General features: G+C 47.4%; 1 protein-coding gene across 2 annotated transcripts in view; it reads right to left on the bottom strand.

The window, feature by feature from the left end:
• The window catches only part of LOC139371103 (zinc finger protein 423-like), a 155,382-nt gene that overhangs the window by 100,982 nt on the left and 37,297 nt on the right, over positions 1-17,103 (bottom strand). For both annotated transcript variants that reach the window (XM_071111179.1, XM_071111188.1), the window contains exon 3: positions 14,955-15,161. In XM_071111179.1, the coding sequence (XP_070967280.1) occupies positions 14,955-15,161 (207 nt within the window). The remainder of the gene's footprint in view (positions 1-14,954; positions 15,162-17,103) is intronic.

Below are 17,103 nucleotides of genomic sequence, written 5' to 3'. Positions count from 1 at the left end.
TGGGGGGGGGGGGGTCCAAGAGAACAGTATGTTCCTCATTATCCTGGCTCCCTGGGAGGGGCCTGGTGATGGCTCTATTCTGACCCCCACCAGGTCACAGGGTCAGTGCGGCACACAGGGTCAACACCTCAACTCCACTAACCAGCACCAACCAGACAGACACGCTATTATCACAACTAGGGGACAAAAACAGCTGGTCCAAAATACACTAGCAGATTAGGCCTCAAAACTCACATACTAACACACACACACGTATTAATATATACGTACATACTAACACACACACACACACGTATTAATATATACGTACATACTAACACACACACACACACACACACACACACACACACACACACACACACGTATTAATATATACGTACATACTAACACACACACACACACGTATTAATATATACGTACATAGCAACACACACACACATATTAATATATACGTACATAGTAACACAATGACAAAGGAATAACAGCTCCTAAATTCAGGAAGTAGACACCCATTACCTTCCTGAAATATTTTGCTGTTACTTTGACAGTCTACAGGAAATTACTGACAAACTCAATCATCTGGTCCCTTAGTCTGAACATTGAAGCACCATGTCAATAAGGAATAGAACGACACTGAACTCAAACATAAGACATTGGTCTCAGCACATAGTCAAGAACAATGTTATGTACATTTAGATTTTTAGAAGCTGCATGTCATCGCTGTTTGAAGAAAACCTTGTTTTTGTGCCAATATACACTACCGTTCAAATGTTTGGGGTCACTTAGAAATGCTCTTGTTTTCCATGAAAACATACATGAAATGAATAGGAAATATAGCCAAGATGGTGACATGGTTATAAATAATGTTTTTTTATTGAAATAATAATTGTGTCCTTCAAACCTCCATTTGCAGCAATTGCAGCCTTGCAGAACTTTGGCATTCTAGTTGTCAATTTGAGTTTATTTTATTTTTACAGGGACAGTGCACATTAATCAACATTTCAGTAAAAGTGCCGGTTTTAGCCAGCCGGCTAATTTGTTGAGGTAATTGAAGAGATTTCATCCCATGCTTCCTGAAGCACCTCCCACAAATTGGATTGGCTTGATGGGCACTTCTTACGTACCATACGGTCAAGCTGCTCCCACAACAGCTCAATAGGGTTGAGATCCGGGAGCTGTGCTGGCCACTCCATTATAGAAATAATACCAGCTGACTGCTTCTTCCCTAAATAGTTATTGCATAGGTTGGAGCTGTACTTTGGGTCATTGTCCTGTTGTAGGAGTAAATTGGCTCCAATTAAGCGCTGTCCACAGGGTGTGGCATGGCATTCCAAAATGGAGTGATGGCCTTCCTTCAAGATCCCCTTTACCCTGTACAAATGTCCCACTTTACACCCACCAAAGCCCCCCCAGACCATCACATTGCCTCCACCATGCTTGACAGATGGCGTCAAGCACTCCTCCAGCATCTTTTCATTTTTTCTGCATCTCATAAATGCTCTTCTTTGTGATCCGAACACCTCAAACGTAGATTTGTCTGTCCATAACACTTTTTTCCAAACTTCCTCTGTCCAGTGTTTGTGTTATTTTTCCCACCTTAATCTTTTATTTTTATTGGCCAGTCTGAGATATGGCTTTCAGGGGGCAGCATTTTCACTTTTGGATGAATAGCGTGCCCAGAGTGAACTGCCTCCTACTCAGTCCCAGATGCTAATATATGCATATTATTAGTTGTATTGGATAGAAAATACTCTGAAGTTTCTAAAACTGTTTGAATGATGTCTGTGAGTATAACAGAACTCATATGGCAGGCAAAAACCTGAGAAAAATCCTACCATGAAGTGGGAAATCTAAGGTTTGTAGTTTTTCAAAGCTTGGCCTACCGAATACACAGTGTCTATGGGGTCAAGTTGCACTTCCTAAGGCTTCCACTTGATGTCAACCGTCTTTAGAAACTTGTTTCAGGCTTCTGCTATAAAGGAGGGGGGAATGGGAGCTGAATGAGTCAGTGGTCTGGCAGAGTGTCTCAGGCTTGTGACGCTCGGTCCCGACAGAGTTAGCTCTCGTTCCAGTGCTTTTCTACAGACAATGGAATTCTCCGGTTGGAACATTGAAGTTTTATGTTAAAAACATCCCAAAGATTGATTCCATACATCGTTTGACATGTTTCTTCGACCTGTAACGGAACTTTTAGAGTTTGTCTGGATGTAGTGCTCGCGCCTCATGAAGATGGATTACTGGGCTGAACACGCTAACAACAAGTGGCTATTTGTACATAAATGATGGACTTTATGGAACAGATCAGTCATTTATTGTCAACCTGGGATCCCTGGGAGTGCATTCTGATGAAGATCATTAAAGGTATGTGAATATGTATAATGTTATTTCTAACTTCTGCTGACTCCAACATGGAGGATATTTCTTTGGCTGGATTGGGCTCTGAGCGCCGTACTTAGATTATGCTTTTTCCGTAAAGTTTTTTAAAAATCTGACACAGCTGTTGCATTAAGGAGAAGTCTATATTTAATTCTGTGAATAACACTTGTATCTTTTATCAATGTTTATTATGAGTATTTCTGGGATTTGATTTGGCTATCTGCAAAATCACTGGATGTTTTGGAATCAAAACATTACCGCACGTAACGCGCCAATGTAAACTTAGATTTTTGGATATAAATATGCACATTATCGAACAAAACATACATGTATTGTTCAACATGATGTCCTATGAGTGTCATCTGATGACGATCATCAAATGTTAGTGATTAATTTTATCTATATTTCTGCTTTTTGTGACTCCTATCTTTGGCTGGAAAATGGCTGTGTTTTTTTGACTTGGCTCTGACCTAACATAATCATATGTTGCGCTTTCGCTGTAAAGCCTTTTTGAAATCGGACACAATGGGTAGATTAACAAGGTGTTAATCTTTCATTTGCTGTACTGGACTTGTTAATGTGTGAAAGTTACATATTTCAAAAAAATATTTTTGAATTTCGCGCACTGCCTTTTCAGCGGAATGTTGTCGAGCGGTTCAGCTAGCGGAACGCCTGCGCTAGAAAGGTTAATGAAGCTGCCAGTTAAGGATTTGTGAGGCATCCGTTTCTCAAACTAGACACTAATGTACTTGTCCTCTTGCGCAGTTGTGCACCGGGGCCTCCCACTCCTCTGTCTATTCTGGTTAGAGTCAGTTTGCTCTGTTCTGTAAAGGGAGTAGTACACAGTGTTGTACAAGATCTTCAGTTTATTGGCAATTTCTCGCATGGAATAGCCTTCATTTCTCAGAATAAGAATAGACGGACGAGTTTCAGAAGAAAGTGTTTCTGGCCTGAAAACCCACAAATGCTGATGCTCCAGATACTCAACTAGTCTAAAGAAGGCCGATTGTATTGCTTATTTAATAAGCACAACAGTTTTCAGCTCTGCTAGCATAATTGCAAAAAGGTTTTCTAATGATCAATTAGCCTTTTAAATGATGAACTTTATTTATTAGCTAACACAACATGCCATTGGAACACAGGAGTGATGGTTGCTGATAATGGGCCTCTGTGCGCCTATGTAGATATTCCATTAAAAATCAGTCGTTTCCAACCACAATAGTCACTTACAACATTAACAATGTCTACACTGTATTTCTGATCAATTTGATGTTATTTTAAATGGACAAAATGTTTAGCTTTTCTTTCAGAAACAAGGACATTTTTAATTGACCCCAAACATTTGAACGGCAGTGTATATATATATATTTTTTTACATGTATTGAAAGCAGTAACTCTTCAATGTACAAAGAAAATGTATTTAAAATAACTTCTAAAGTTTCAAAATATGTATGTTTGTTGATGGCAAAACATGGCTGTTTTTAAATGTCCTGAAAAGTGTTTTCAGACAGCATTTGATGTGTAAATATCTGAGAAATATACACCAAAACCCTGTAGCACAGGAATATAAATGAATGTATGGAAACGTATGCAGTCCTCTTCCCCCACCTCTTCCTAAGACCCTGAAAAAAACCAGTGTGGATATTCCACCAGATTTAGGCTTTTTTCCTGGGCACACACAGACAGCACAAATATTTACCATGTGCTCTTCAGACTGCGAGCTGAACACAAGAATAGAGGGGGTAGTTACATTTTTAATCGTACCATTTTTTGCCTTCAAGCAAACAAGCTGAATACAAGAAGGCTAGCGCCAACGCACACACACACACACTTTTTGTGTCCTTCGGCAAATTCTCCTTTTTCACTCTTGCATGAAGTACAAAAAAAATGAAGAGGAGAAGAGAAGGAAAGGGAAGAGAAAATGTCCCCACAGAGTTTTTCTCCCTTCCTGGTGCGAGCTCGGGCCCCCGCAGAGCCCCTATGTAATTTCCAGTCCCTCAGAATTCAGGTATTAATAAAGGCCCCATGGGGAACTGCACACAATATAACCCTACATTTTCAGGCATTATGAAAGGACGCCCCCAGGGGTCTTTGGCTCAAATGTATGAAATGCAGGCATTGTAAAAAAAAACACCCCAGGGGAGTCCCCCTGCAATAGAAATCTGCTGAATTCAAAGCATTTTCGGGGCTCTGGTGGGAGCCATTACTCCCTCTGGAAGCTTTTTTTCCTATTTTTTTTACAAAACATGTGTTGCTGACATGTTGACAGATTGCTGTTTAGGTGCATGCACAAGCCAAGTCTTTTCAGAGACAGAGCACCGCACTCTGCCAGAGGCTCTCAGCGCCCAAAACTGGTACCATCCATTTTATAACAGGGAGAGGAAAGTAGGCTGGAAGAGAGAGAGAGAGAGAGAGAGAGAGAGAGAGAGAGAGAGAGAGAGAGAGAGAGAGAGAGAGAGGGGACGGAACGATAGAAGAGGAATAGAAAGACAGAACGAGGGAGGGGAATAAATGGAGGGAGGAAGAGGGAGGGAGAGAGAGAGAGAGAGAGAGAACTTTGTGAAAAATTAACCCTGTGATGAACAACAACCCTCCTCCGCCTCACCCCCACTTCTTCCGCTCTCTGCATGCTGTGCCCCCCTTCCCTCCTCTCAATCCTCCTCTCCTATAGAGGCAGGGCTCTTGCTCTCCCTGGAAAACCTGAGTTTACAACCAGCTGTGACTGCATTTGTATCTGTGCCAAGGGCTTAGTGGAGGAATCTTCAGGCCACCCTTAGGCTCCAAACAGAGGGAGGGAGGGAAGGAGAGCGGGAGGGAGAAAGAAAGAAACGGAGGGAGAGATACAGAGAAAGCAGCAAAACCCAGCTAACACCAATAAGATGTGATATACCCACAGTCCAATGTGTTTACTCTGTCAAACACACTCAAATCAAAATAGCTTTTACTTAATAGACAAAAACAGACAAAACCACACACAAACAGTACCATATGGTGCACACACACACACACACACAAAGAAAGGAGCTGTCTGGTGATTTTGCCTCAGGTTGCAGGCATCTCTTATCCCAACCTCTTCTCACTACTCTCTCACTACTACTCTCCCTCCCTCAACCACCCTAGCCTTCTCTTTCTCTCCCTCCCTCAACCACCCTTGCCTTCTCTCCCTCCCTCCCTCAACCACCCTCGCCTTCTCTTTCTCTCCATCTCCCTCAACCACCCTCACCTTTTCTTTCTCTCCATCTCCCTCAACCACCCTCGCCTTCTCTTTCTCTCCATCTCCCTCAACCACCCTCGCCTTCTCTTTCTCTCCATCTCCCTCAACCACCCTCGCCTTCTCTTTCTCTCCATCTCCCTCAACCACCCTCGCCTTCTCTTTCTCTCCATCTCCCTCAACCACCCTCGCCTTCTCTTTCTCTCCATCTCCCTCAACCACCCTCGCCTTCTCTTTCTCTCCATCTCCCTCAACCACCCTCACCTTTTCTTTCTCTCCATCTCCCTCAACCACCCTCGCCTTCTCTTTCTCTCCATCTCCCTCAACCACCCTCGCCTTCTCTTTCTCTCCATCTCCCTCAACCACCCTCGCCTTCTCTTTCTCTCCATCTCCCTCAACCACCCTCGCCTTCTCTTTCTCTCCATCTCCCTCAACCACCCTCGCCTTCTCTTTCTCTCCATCTCCCTCAACCACCCTCGCCTTCTCTTTCTCTCCATCTCCCTCAACCACCCTCGCCTTTTCTTTCTCTCCATCTCCCTCAACCACCCTCGCCTTTTCTTTCTCTCCATCTCCCTCAACCACCCTCGCCTTTTCTTTCTCTCCATCTCCCTCAACCACCCTCGCCTTCTTTTTCTCTCCATCTCCCTCAACCACTCTCATTCTCCTTGTCTTTCTCCCTCCCTCTCGGTTGAGGAAAGTGATCTGTGGCTTTAATAAGAGCCCTGTCCTCGTGTCGGATCCAGCTGCCACCATGACGACAGGCAGGAAGGAGAATGGAAATGTATTCATGGCGTTGGGAACCTGGGGCGAGGGGGGCACGGGGCACCCTAGAGACATCCAATCACCCAGGGACCCCCGCCTTAAACAGACACTCTACCCTCTCCATTCTCCCTCCCCCTCTCTTTCTAGACAGATTCCCTGGCAGGCAGGCTGGGGGCTCTAACACCATGCCCACCTGCTGAGGAAAGAGAGCACAGCTGCACCCAGAGATAGAGAGAGATTGAGGAGGAGAAAGTATATGATCTTAGAGGGAGAGCGAGAGAGAGAGAAAAAAAAGAAGGGAGAGAGTGAAATGGAGCAGCAGTGAGAGTCAGATTCCAGTCTCCTCGTCTCATGGGTGACTGTGCCAGGCAGACAGAGGGCATACGGGGCATGCCGGAGCTCGACCTAAATGTCCCAACACCCTTTTCCTCTACCAAACACACACAGCATGTGCTTCATGTCCTGCATGAACACACACAAGTAAACACCAATATGCTAGCACTTGCAATAGCCATACGTCTTAGAATGTATGCATGTTTGCATTAGTATGTATGAGACCAGATGTGTATCTGTAAGAGGAAACTAGCTATACATCAACTGCCGTGTTGTTTGAAGGATGCTGAAATTCTCCCACTCCCTTCTCTCTCGCTCGCTCTCTCTTCCTCCCTCGCTCTGAGGTGAGGGTGTGAGTAATACAGTGCTTTCTAACTGCCGAGTCTGTAATCCCCCTCTCTCACACATACACACTCTCTCTCTCCCCCGCGCTCCTAACAGCTCTTTTCAGTCTCCTGAAGGCGAGTTAACTAGTGCTCACCTCCTATTTGTATCTGACAGGCTGAAGCACCACCCCCCTCTCCTGACTGACAGCTCTCTCACCCACCCACAGAGCTCCACTGTTCAGCACCAGCAGACCCGTCACTGCCTACTTCAAAACTCTCCCTCTCTCAGTATCTTGCTATATTATCCTCCTTCACTGCATAGATACCCTGGACACTTCTGTGTGTGTGTGTGTGTGTGTGTGTGTGTGTGTGTGTGTGTGTGTGTGTGTGTGTGTGTGAATGTGCTAACTCTCTGCCCCCCACTTTCCCGCTGCTATGCCACATGGGTTGAAGAGCAGAGGTGTGTGTGTATGTGTATGAGATGGGGGGAAGTATGCTATATATAAACCAGCCAAACTAAACAGAGGATTGCAGCATAAGCACAGGGCCCCCCACAGAATGGAGTGGAGGACGAGCCCGTTCTGTCTTGAGGAGGGGAGGGGGGGTCTGAATGGTCCCATTGGCTCAGGCTGGCCCACTGGTTCTGTGATGGTGCCTGTGGTGTCTTAACCCCGGGGCCCACACCTCCTATGCCACCCCCCGGCACTCAGCTCCAGCCCTGCCAGGCCATGGGGAGGTGGGCAGGGGCGGGGGTCATCTGTGCAGCGCTGCGGGGGAGAGGGGGGATGCAGATGGAGGGGTTCTCACAGCCAGAGCCCAACCTTGACCGGTCGCAGGGCAGCAGAGCGGAGCAGCGAATGTTCTCCATTTGATCTCTAGGTTTTTTCCAAGCTCTCCTCGGGGAGCCAGTGCTACAGATTTCTTATCCTGTTGAGACTCTCCACAGACTCTTCCCACACAACGGCACGCATGCACAGATCAACCTCTAGTATTGGTCTCTCTGACACGCACACACACACACACACAACCATGCATAAGGCCTAACACACCATTAATGTTCCACAGAAACACAGACGTACACACAAAAAAAAACTAAATTAAATAGAAAAAACACACTACACAGGCCTATGTCAAGGAAATAGACATCCTCTAACAAACACACCGCTTCCACACAGCTAACACAAACACGTCGCTTCCACACAGCTAACAAACACACCGCTTCCACACAGCTAACACACACACGCCGCTTCCACACAGCTAACAAACACACCGCTCCCACACAGCTAACACACACACGCCGCTTCCACACAGCTAACACAAACACACCGCTTCCACACAGCTAACAAACACTCCGCTTCCACACAGCTAACACAAACACACCGCTTCCACACAGCTAACACAAACACGTCGCTTCCACACAGCTAACAAACACACCGCTTCCACACAGCTAACACAAACACGCCGCTTCCACACAGCTAACACAAACACGCCGCTTCCACACAGCTAACACAAACACACCGCTTCCACACAGCTAACAAACACGCCGCTTCCACACAGCTAACACAAACACGCCGCTTCCACACAGCTAACAAACACGCCGCTTCCACACAGCTAACACAAACACTCCGCTTCCACACAGCTAACAAACACGGCGCTTCCACACAGCTAACACAAACACGGCGCTTCCACACAGCTAACACAAACACGCCGCTTCCACACAGCTAACACAAACACGTCGCTTCCACACAGCTAACACAAACACGCCGCTTCCACACAACTAACACAAACACGCCGCTTCCACACAGCTAACACAAACACACCGCTTCCACACAGCTAACACAAACACACCGCTTCCACACAGCTAACACAAACACGCCGCTTCCACACAGCTAACACAAACACACCGCTTCCACACAGCTAACAAACACACGCTTCCACACAGCTAACACAAACACGCCGCTTCCACACAGCTAACACAAACACACCGCTTCCACACAGCTAACACAAACACACGCTTCCACACAGCTAACACAAACACACGCTTCCACACAGCTAACACAAACACACCGCTTCCACACAGCTAACACAAACATGGCCTCTCCAGCAGAGTCAACAGCAGCAGGAGGAAGGATGTATTGCAGTGAGTTTCTCTATAAAGGCCCAGCCCTGGACTAAACTAGACTAGACTAGACTGGACTAGACTGGAATAGACTAAACTAGACTAGACTGGACTGGACTAGACTAGACTGGACTGGCAGCCAGAGTATGCTAAGAGCAGCTCATAGTCTGGCTGATCACATGGCTTCTTTCTGTACAGTGGGTGGCCTATTGGTCATAAAAATATTTCAGGGATGAAAACTAAAACATAAAATCTAATGTGGCCTGTTGGGACTCTTATTAGCAGAAAAAGATGAGAGAGAGCGCACGAGAAAGAGACGGGGGTCAGATCAGGGGAGACTATTACCCCATTAGGGCTCAGAGGGTGGAGGGGGCAGGCAGAGAAACCACGTGTTGAAAAGGGGTTTTGGGTGAGGCGGTAGAGAGAGCAGAGCAGCCCTTCAGCTCAACAGGCTTCCCAAACAAAGCTCTGGCCCACCAGGCCCCTACCAACACAGCTGCACTGCCCCGATACACAGACACTCTCTAGAGTTACTGCTTCTCTCGGATACGCCCAGGCAGAGCAGGTCTGTGTGGGCCATGGAGTGAGAGAGACCAGCATGCAGAACGCAGGGGGATATTACAGGATTTCAGGTGAAATTCACCGGTCACACTGGCTTATGTCAGCCGTGGAATGGAATTACTCCATGGCATTATGCCTGTGCTCTGTCCCCCTGCAGACAGTATGGTCTCCCAGATCATTATGCCTGTGCTCAGTCCCCCTGCAGACAGTATGGCCTCCCAGATCATTATGCCTGTGCTCAGTCCCCCTGCAGACAGTATAGCCTCCCAGATCATTATGCCTGTGCTCAGTCCCCCTGCAGACAGCATGGCCTCCCAGATCATTATGCCTGTGCTCAGTCCCCCTGCAGACAGTATAGCCTCCCAGATCATTATGCCTGTGCTCAGTCCCCCTGCAGACAGCATGGTCTCCCAGATCATTATGCCTGTGCTCAGTCCCCCTGCAGACAGCATGGCCTCCCAGATCATTATGCCTGTGCTCAGTCCCCCTGCAGACAGCATGGTCTCCCAGATCATTATGCCTGTGCTCAGTCCCCCTGCAGACAGCATGGCCTCCCAGAACATTATGCCTGTGCTCAGTCCCCCTGCAGACAGTATGGCCTCCCAGATCATTATGCCTGTGCTCAGTCCCCCTGCAGACAGTATAGCCTCCCAGATCATTATGCCTGTGCTCAGTCCCCCTGCAGACAGCATGGTCTCCCAGATCATTATGCCTGTGCTCAGTCCCCCTGCAGACAGTATGGCCTCCCAGATCAGTATGCCTGTGCTCAGTCCCCCTGCAGACAGTATGGCCTCCCAGATCATTATGCCTGTGCTCAGTCCCCCTGCAGACAGTATGGCCTCCCAGATCATTATGCCTGTGCTCAGTCCCCCTGCAGACAGCATGGTCTCCCAGATCATTATGCCTGTGCTCAGTCCCCCTGCAGACAGTATGGCCTCCCAGATCAGTATGCCTGTGCTCAGTCCCCCTGCAGACAGTATGGCCTCCCAGATCATTATGCCTGTGCTCAGTCCCCCTGCAGACAGCATGGTCTCCCAGATCATTATGCCTGTGCTCAGTCCCCCTGCAGACAGTATGGCCTCCCAGATCATTATGCCTGTGCTCAGTCCCCCTGCAGACAGCATGGCCTCCCAGATCATTATGCCTGTGCTCAGTCCCCCTGCAGACAGTATGGCCTCCCAGATCATTATGCCTGTGCTCAGTCCCCCTGCAGACAGTATGGCCTCCCAGATCATTATGCCTGTGCTCAGTCCCCCTGCAGACAGTATGGCCTCCCAGACTCACATGTACTCAGAGTAATAGGAAATTAATGGAGCCACTTTATGAACCTGCTACCGAGTGGCTGAATTACCTGCCACTTGTCTAAACACCTGGGACCCATCATCTAGTCTACTGCCATCCCCACAAGATGGCCTCCCAGCTCTGACTACCACCGATACCAAGATGGCCTCCCAGCTCTGACTACCACCCATACCAAGATGGCCTCCCAGTTCTGACTACCACCCATACCAAGATGGCCTCCCAGCTCTGACTACCACCGATACCAAGATGGCCTCCCAGCTCTGACTACCACCCATACCAAGATGGCCTCCCAGTTCTGACTACCACCCATACCAAGATGGCCTCCCAGTTCTGACTACCACCCATACCAAGATGGCCTCCCAGCTCTGACTACCACCGATACCAAGATGGCCTCCCAGCTCTGACTACCACCGATACCAAGATGGCCTCCCAGCTCTGACTACCACCCATACCAAGATGGCCTCCCAGCTCTGACTACCACCCATACCAAGATGGCCTCCCAGCTCTGACTACCACCGATACCAAGATGGCCTCCCAGTTCTGACTACCACCCATACCAAGATGGCCTCCGATTCTGTGAATCGCTAATCAAGTAAGCATGTGTAAGCACACACACACACACACACACAGAGTGGTGGCGTGTGTTTATCCCCAACAGATAGAGGGACGGAGGCAGCACAAGGCAGAATCCCAGGGGTGCCACAGAGAACTTAAAAGGATTCGTCAGTGAATGTTTTTTAATTTACCGTTCTTTTCAATAATATTATTAAAGCTGAGGTCCAGGGGGAATACCAGCCACCAGTCGAAGCCTGGGATTATTCTGCAATCTCCACCACTCACTCCCTGGGGACCGTATGTTTTATTTCATTTATTTCCTTCTTTCTTTTCTTTCACTCTCTCTTCACTCAGCAACATGTAGTTCTCCCTTGACTCTGAGCTGAAATCACATCTCCCAGCCTTCACTCTGACAGGCGGAGGAAGGGAGGGAGTCGCCAAAGAGGAACATCAGCGTGAGACACGTTTCAGTTCTGGGTCATCCAGTGTCATTCAGCATTAGGGTGTACACAACACAATACGTAAACGTTAAGTATCTAATGTCCAACCAACCCCTGGGTCACTCAGTCATACACCTACCCTGTGTGAGCTCAGGCCATGCTCCCTCTCCCTGTCTGAACTCACACTAAGCCCCCCCCCCCCCATAGTCCCCAACGTGACTCCCCCTCCCCTATCAAACACACACACAAAATCGCGCTACGGGCTGTTATGTTAGGAGCTTGAGTGGCTCTGTCGATCGTTTTTGCGGTCATTAAGGAGCCTTGATTAATCTGGAACCAGATGCTCCTGCAGGGGGCCCTGGAGCCTTCCATTAATTCCAACGCTCCTAATAACTCCTATTGTGTGACCTGTGTTAGCTTTAAAACAAGTCTGTCCCTTAGGAACACTAAACAACACTGGTGTTAGTGGCGTATGACTACAGCCAACAGCAATAGGAGCCCGGAGAGTGGGGGGGGGGGGGGGGGGGGGGGGGGGCCTTAGCCAGTCAGAACCAATCATGTGTCTAAGGCTTGAAGTGAAATATCAAATGTAAATGCGCTCACATAGCTAACTTGTTTAATCTACACCAGTACACCAAGGTCTGAATGGAATTAAACTGAGATGGGTCAAAAGGTACAACACTGGACATACATACCAAAGCAAACCCAGTCAGACAGTTACATAAGGACACAGGGCCCGATTCCATCCAGTCTATCATGGCAATGTGCACATATTCACACACCTCCTTATTCTGAAAACTGCAGGCCTTTAGCTACCCGTGATGGGGTCCACCCAGCATTTACTGTACACATTTGCTACAATTCAACAATATAATGACTATGGGGAAAATATTATTTGATATGCTACCTTTTAAAGATGCACTATGAAGACATTTCTCTGCCATTTCCTGGTTATTACAATTCTTACACAGTACCAGTCAAAAGTTTGGACACACCTACTCATTCAAGGGTTTCTCTTCATTTTTACTCTTTTCTACATTGTAGAATAATAGTGAAGACACCACAAAAAAATTAAATTAAAAAGTGTTAAACAAATCAAAATAGATTTCATATTTGAGGTTCTTCAAAGTAGCACCCTTCGCCTTGATGACAGCTTTGCACACTCTTGCATTCTCTCAACCAGCTTCATGAGGTAGTCACCTGGAATACATTTCAATTAACAGGTGTGCCTTGTTAAAAGTTAATTTGTGGAATGTTTTTTTCCTTCTTAATGCATTTGAGCCAATCAGTTGTGATGTGACAAGGTAGGGGTGGTATACAGAAGATAGCCTTATTTGGTAAAAGACCAAGTCCATATTATGGCAAGAACAGCTCAAATAAGCAAAGAGAAACAACAGTCCATTATGACTGACATGAAAGTCAGTCAATCTGGAAAATGTCAAGAACTTTGAAAATGTCTTCAAGCGCAGTCACAAAAACCATCAGCGCTATGATGAAACTGACTCTCATGAGGACCGCCACAGGAAAGTAAGACCCAGAGTTACCTCTGCTGCAGAGGATAAGTTCATTAGAATTACCAGCCTTAGAAATTGCAGCCCAAATAAATGTTTCACAGAGTTCAAGTAACATACACATTTCAGCATCAACTGTTCAAAGGAGACTGTGTGGATCAGGCCTTCATGGTCAAATTGCTGAAAATAAACCACTACTAAAGGACACCAATAAGAAGAAGAGACTTGCATGGGCCTAGACACACAAGCAATGGACATTAGACTGGTGGAAATCTGTCCTTTGGTCTGAATAGTCCAAATTTGAGATTTCTGCTTCCAACCGCCATGTCTTTTTGGGGAGCAGAGTAGGTGAACGGATGATCTCCGCATGTGTGGTTCCCACCGTGAAGCATGGAGGAGGTGGTGTGATGGTGTGGAGGTGCATTGCTGGTGACACTGTCTGATTTATTTAGAATTCAAGGCACACAACCAGCATGGCTAACGCAGCAATACACCATCCCATCTGTTTTGCGCTTAGTGGGACTATAATTTGTTTTTCAACAGGACAATGACCCAACACACCTCCAGGTTGTGCAAGTGCAATTTTACCAAGAAAGAGAGTGATGGAGTGCTGCATCAGATGACCTCGCCTCCACAATCACCTGACCTCAACCCAACTGAGATGGTTTGGGATGAGTTGGACCGCAGACTGAAGGAAAAGCAGCCAACAAATGCTCAGCATGTGGGAACTCCTTCAAGACTGTAGGAAAAGCATTCCAGGTGAAGCTGGTTGAGAGAGTGCCAAGAGTGTGCAAAGCTGTCATCAAAGCAAAGGGTGGCTACTTTGAAGAATCTAAAATATATTGTGATTTGTGAAACACTTTTTTGGTTACTACATGATTCCATGTGTTATTTCATTGTTTATGCCTTCACTATTATTCTTCAATGTAGAAAATAGTACAAAAAGAAAAACCCTTGAATGAGTAGGTGTGTCAAAACTTTTGACTGGTCCTGTAATTCGCCCAATTTCAGTTAGTGACAAAACAACCATGTATAGTGTGGAGAATCATTGTACCATTTAAACCGCTGTGAAATATATTTTCCATAACAAAAATGTTTGTATTTTCAGCGGATTGAAGCTGGTGTACAAAACCGAAAGTAAAAGACGCAAAAACAAAATGTAAGAACGGGAAGCATAGAAATAGAGCACATAGAACAGATCTACCTTTCTTCTTAGACTTGATTTCTATGTGAATGACAGATCTATAAGTCACATGTCCATGTGAATTTGGTCAGGTCACCCAAAACGTTACATAATGTAGCTTAAATACTACTCAAGGTATTGGATTGATTGAACTGAAAGGTGGTAACGACCCGAGTCCCCTGGCCCCAAAATAACTGTTTGTGGATGTAGCCCACCCTGTGTTTATCTTACCTGCAGTGTAGTGTATTAATCTCAGTGTGTGTATGATGTCTTACCTGCGGGGCAGTGGTTGGTGCGGTGGTCAGTCAGCTTCGCCAGACACTCAAAGTCCTGCTGGCAGTTGTCGCAGGTGAAGATGGACTCATCGTCCAGGTCATCATCCCCAATGCGGTCGTCATGGCTGGTGACACTGTGGTCCCCATCCTCTAGGGCTGCACGCCGTTCCTTCCTCGCCGCCTCGCGGTCCAACGCAGCAGGGACATCTGGGACAAAAACACAGAGAGAGGGAAACTGAGTACCAGCATGTGACTCATACAGCTGGAACTACTGATCTACTGGAGATTGGTCAGAGGTAATAGATTATTTTTTTATTGAGTCCATTTGTACCAGCAATTGAACGGGACAAGCACTATTTCAAGTCCATCTCATACTAAAGATGTCCCTGGTCACATGCCCTGTGTGTGCTCTCTAATGGAGAGTCTATGTGAGGTGGCATTAGAGGGTGTATAAGGACTCAGGGCTCTGGAGGGAGACGACTCATGCCAGCCTGTGTGCCCACGCTGCCACTCATGGCATGCAGAGAGGAGGACCAGTGGAAAAATCGGCCTCCACAATCCTCCGTCCACCATTGTGGCTCCATTTTCACACCTTATTATCACATTAAACGCTCTGTTCCAAAAGGACTGGAGACTGAGGAGGGAGGGAGGGAAAGGGACAGAGAGAAAGAAAGAGAGATGGGGAATGTCAGTGCAGAAGAGGAGGGTGGTAAAGGGAAAGAGAGATGGAGAGGGAGTAGGGGTGGTTTTGCTGGCTGGCTCCCTAAGGCTCCACATCCTGTCTAATCATGGTGGACTTGTGCAATCAGAGGAGAGCAGGAGGAGGCCATTCCTGCACTCCAAAGCTTTGATTTGGCAGTGCCCAGCGCTCTTCCCGCCCGCCATTCTGCTGCTGGTAATGGGCTCTGGCCCATGACCCCAGCCCCACAGCACAACTTAGGTAGGGAGAGAGAGAGAGAGTGTCTGGGCTGGATCAGGGAGATAGAGACTGTGTGTGGGGGTGCTCTAATTCCACACTTGTCCTCTCGGGGAGAGATGCGGAGGGTGGATGGTGGGATGAATGGATGGAGGGATGAATGGAGCATTTAGGGGGGAAAGGAGTGGGAGGGAGGGTTATGGCCATCTGTCCAGTGGTGAGAGCACCGTCTGGACAGGGAGGAGAGTGGCCCCTAACTGATGCTACACGAACACAGTCCTACACTGCAGTCACAAAGACACAGACACCTTTACACATCTAGACATGAACATACCCACATATTCATTGATATGCGCCTTAAACAATCTTTCATCCATGACAGAGGAAATGCATATTAGCAGTCAAACACATGCACACACATGAATGCACAATCTAACTAACATTAATACATGCATGTGTACACACACACACACACCGTCATTCCCCCAGGTGCCCTCACGCCAGAGGTATGGGTACTGCCAACTCCAGTACATGCCAGCACAACCGGCTACCATGACAACAAGGGAGGAGCCAGATGGGACCTTGCTCTTCCCCTCTCCACCTCTCGTCCCCCCCCCCCCCCAATCTCTCCTTCCCTCTTCTCCACAGGGCTCAGGGAGATGGATGGGGCTCTGCAGGAGGAAGAGGAGAGGATGAGAGTGCCTGGCACGGTTGGGAGGGTGTTTGGTGTGTGTGTGGGGCCCCTCACCACCCCCACTCTACAGCAGCCCCCTCTCCTCCAGTAAGCCTTTCAAATCTCTGATGGAGGAGGGGGTCTCAGGGGGGGGGTCCGGAGCACACTTCATTTAGAGGCCTTCTACACAGTGCTGCTGCCTCCGTCATTAGGCCTCCCTGGATGTGCCTGCTACTGGGGAAGATTGATACGGTGGTGGTGCGCACCCCAGCTGTACCCACTGCAGCTCCAGCAGTGGCCCTGATGAACACAGAGCACACTATTTATCTGGAAGGAGGAGATGAGAGGATAATGGTCCTGATTGGCGGAGAATCGTTTTTTGGGAGAGGTGACGGATACTAGTCAACGTGAAAAAAGTGAGCTGGCTTCTCTACCTGGTGTAGACCACACCACTGTAATAGGACTCACACTGGTTAGGAGAGGGTTTACAGCTAAACACTACTGCACAGTTGTAAAGTCTAACACTGGCACCATATCGAAGATAAAGTCCTATAGTTGAA

The sequence above is a fragment of the Oncorhynchus clarkii genome, chromosome 2 (genome assembly GCF_045791955.1).
Source record: "Oncorhynchus clarkii lewisi isolate Uvic-CL-2024 chromosome 2, UVic_Ocla_1.0, whole genome shotgun sequence".
Lineage (NCBI taxonomy): Eukaryota > Metazoa > Chordata > Actinopteri > Salmoniformes > Salmonidae > Oncorhynchus > Oncorhynchus clarkii.
Note: the sequence above shows the minus strand (reverse complement) of the source record. Positions and strands in the feature narration are given on the sequence as shown.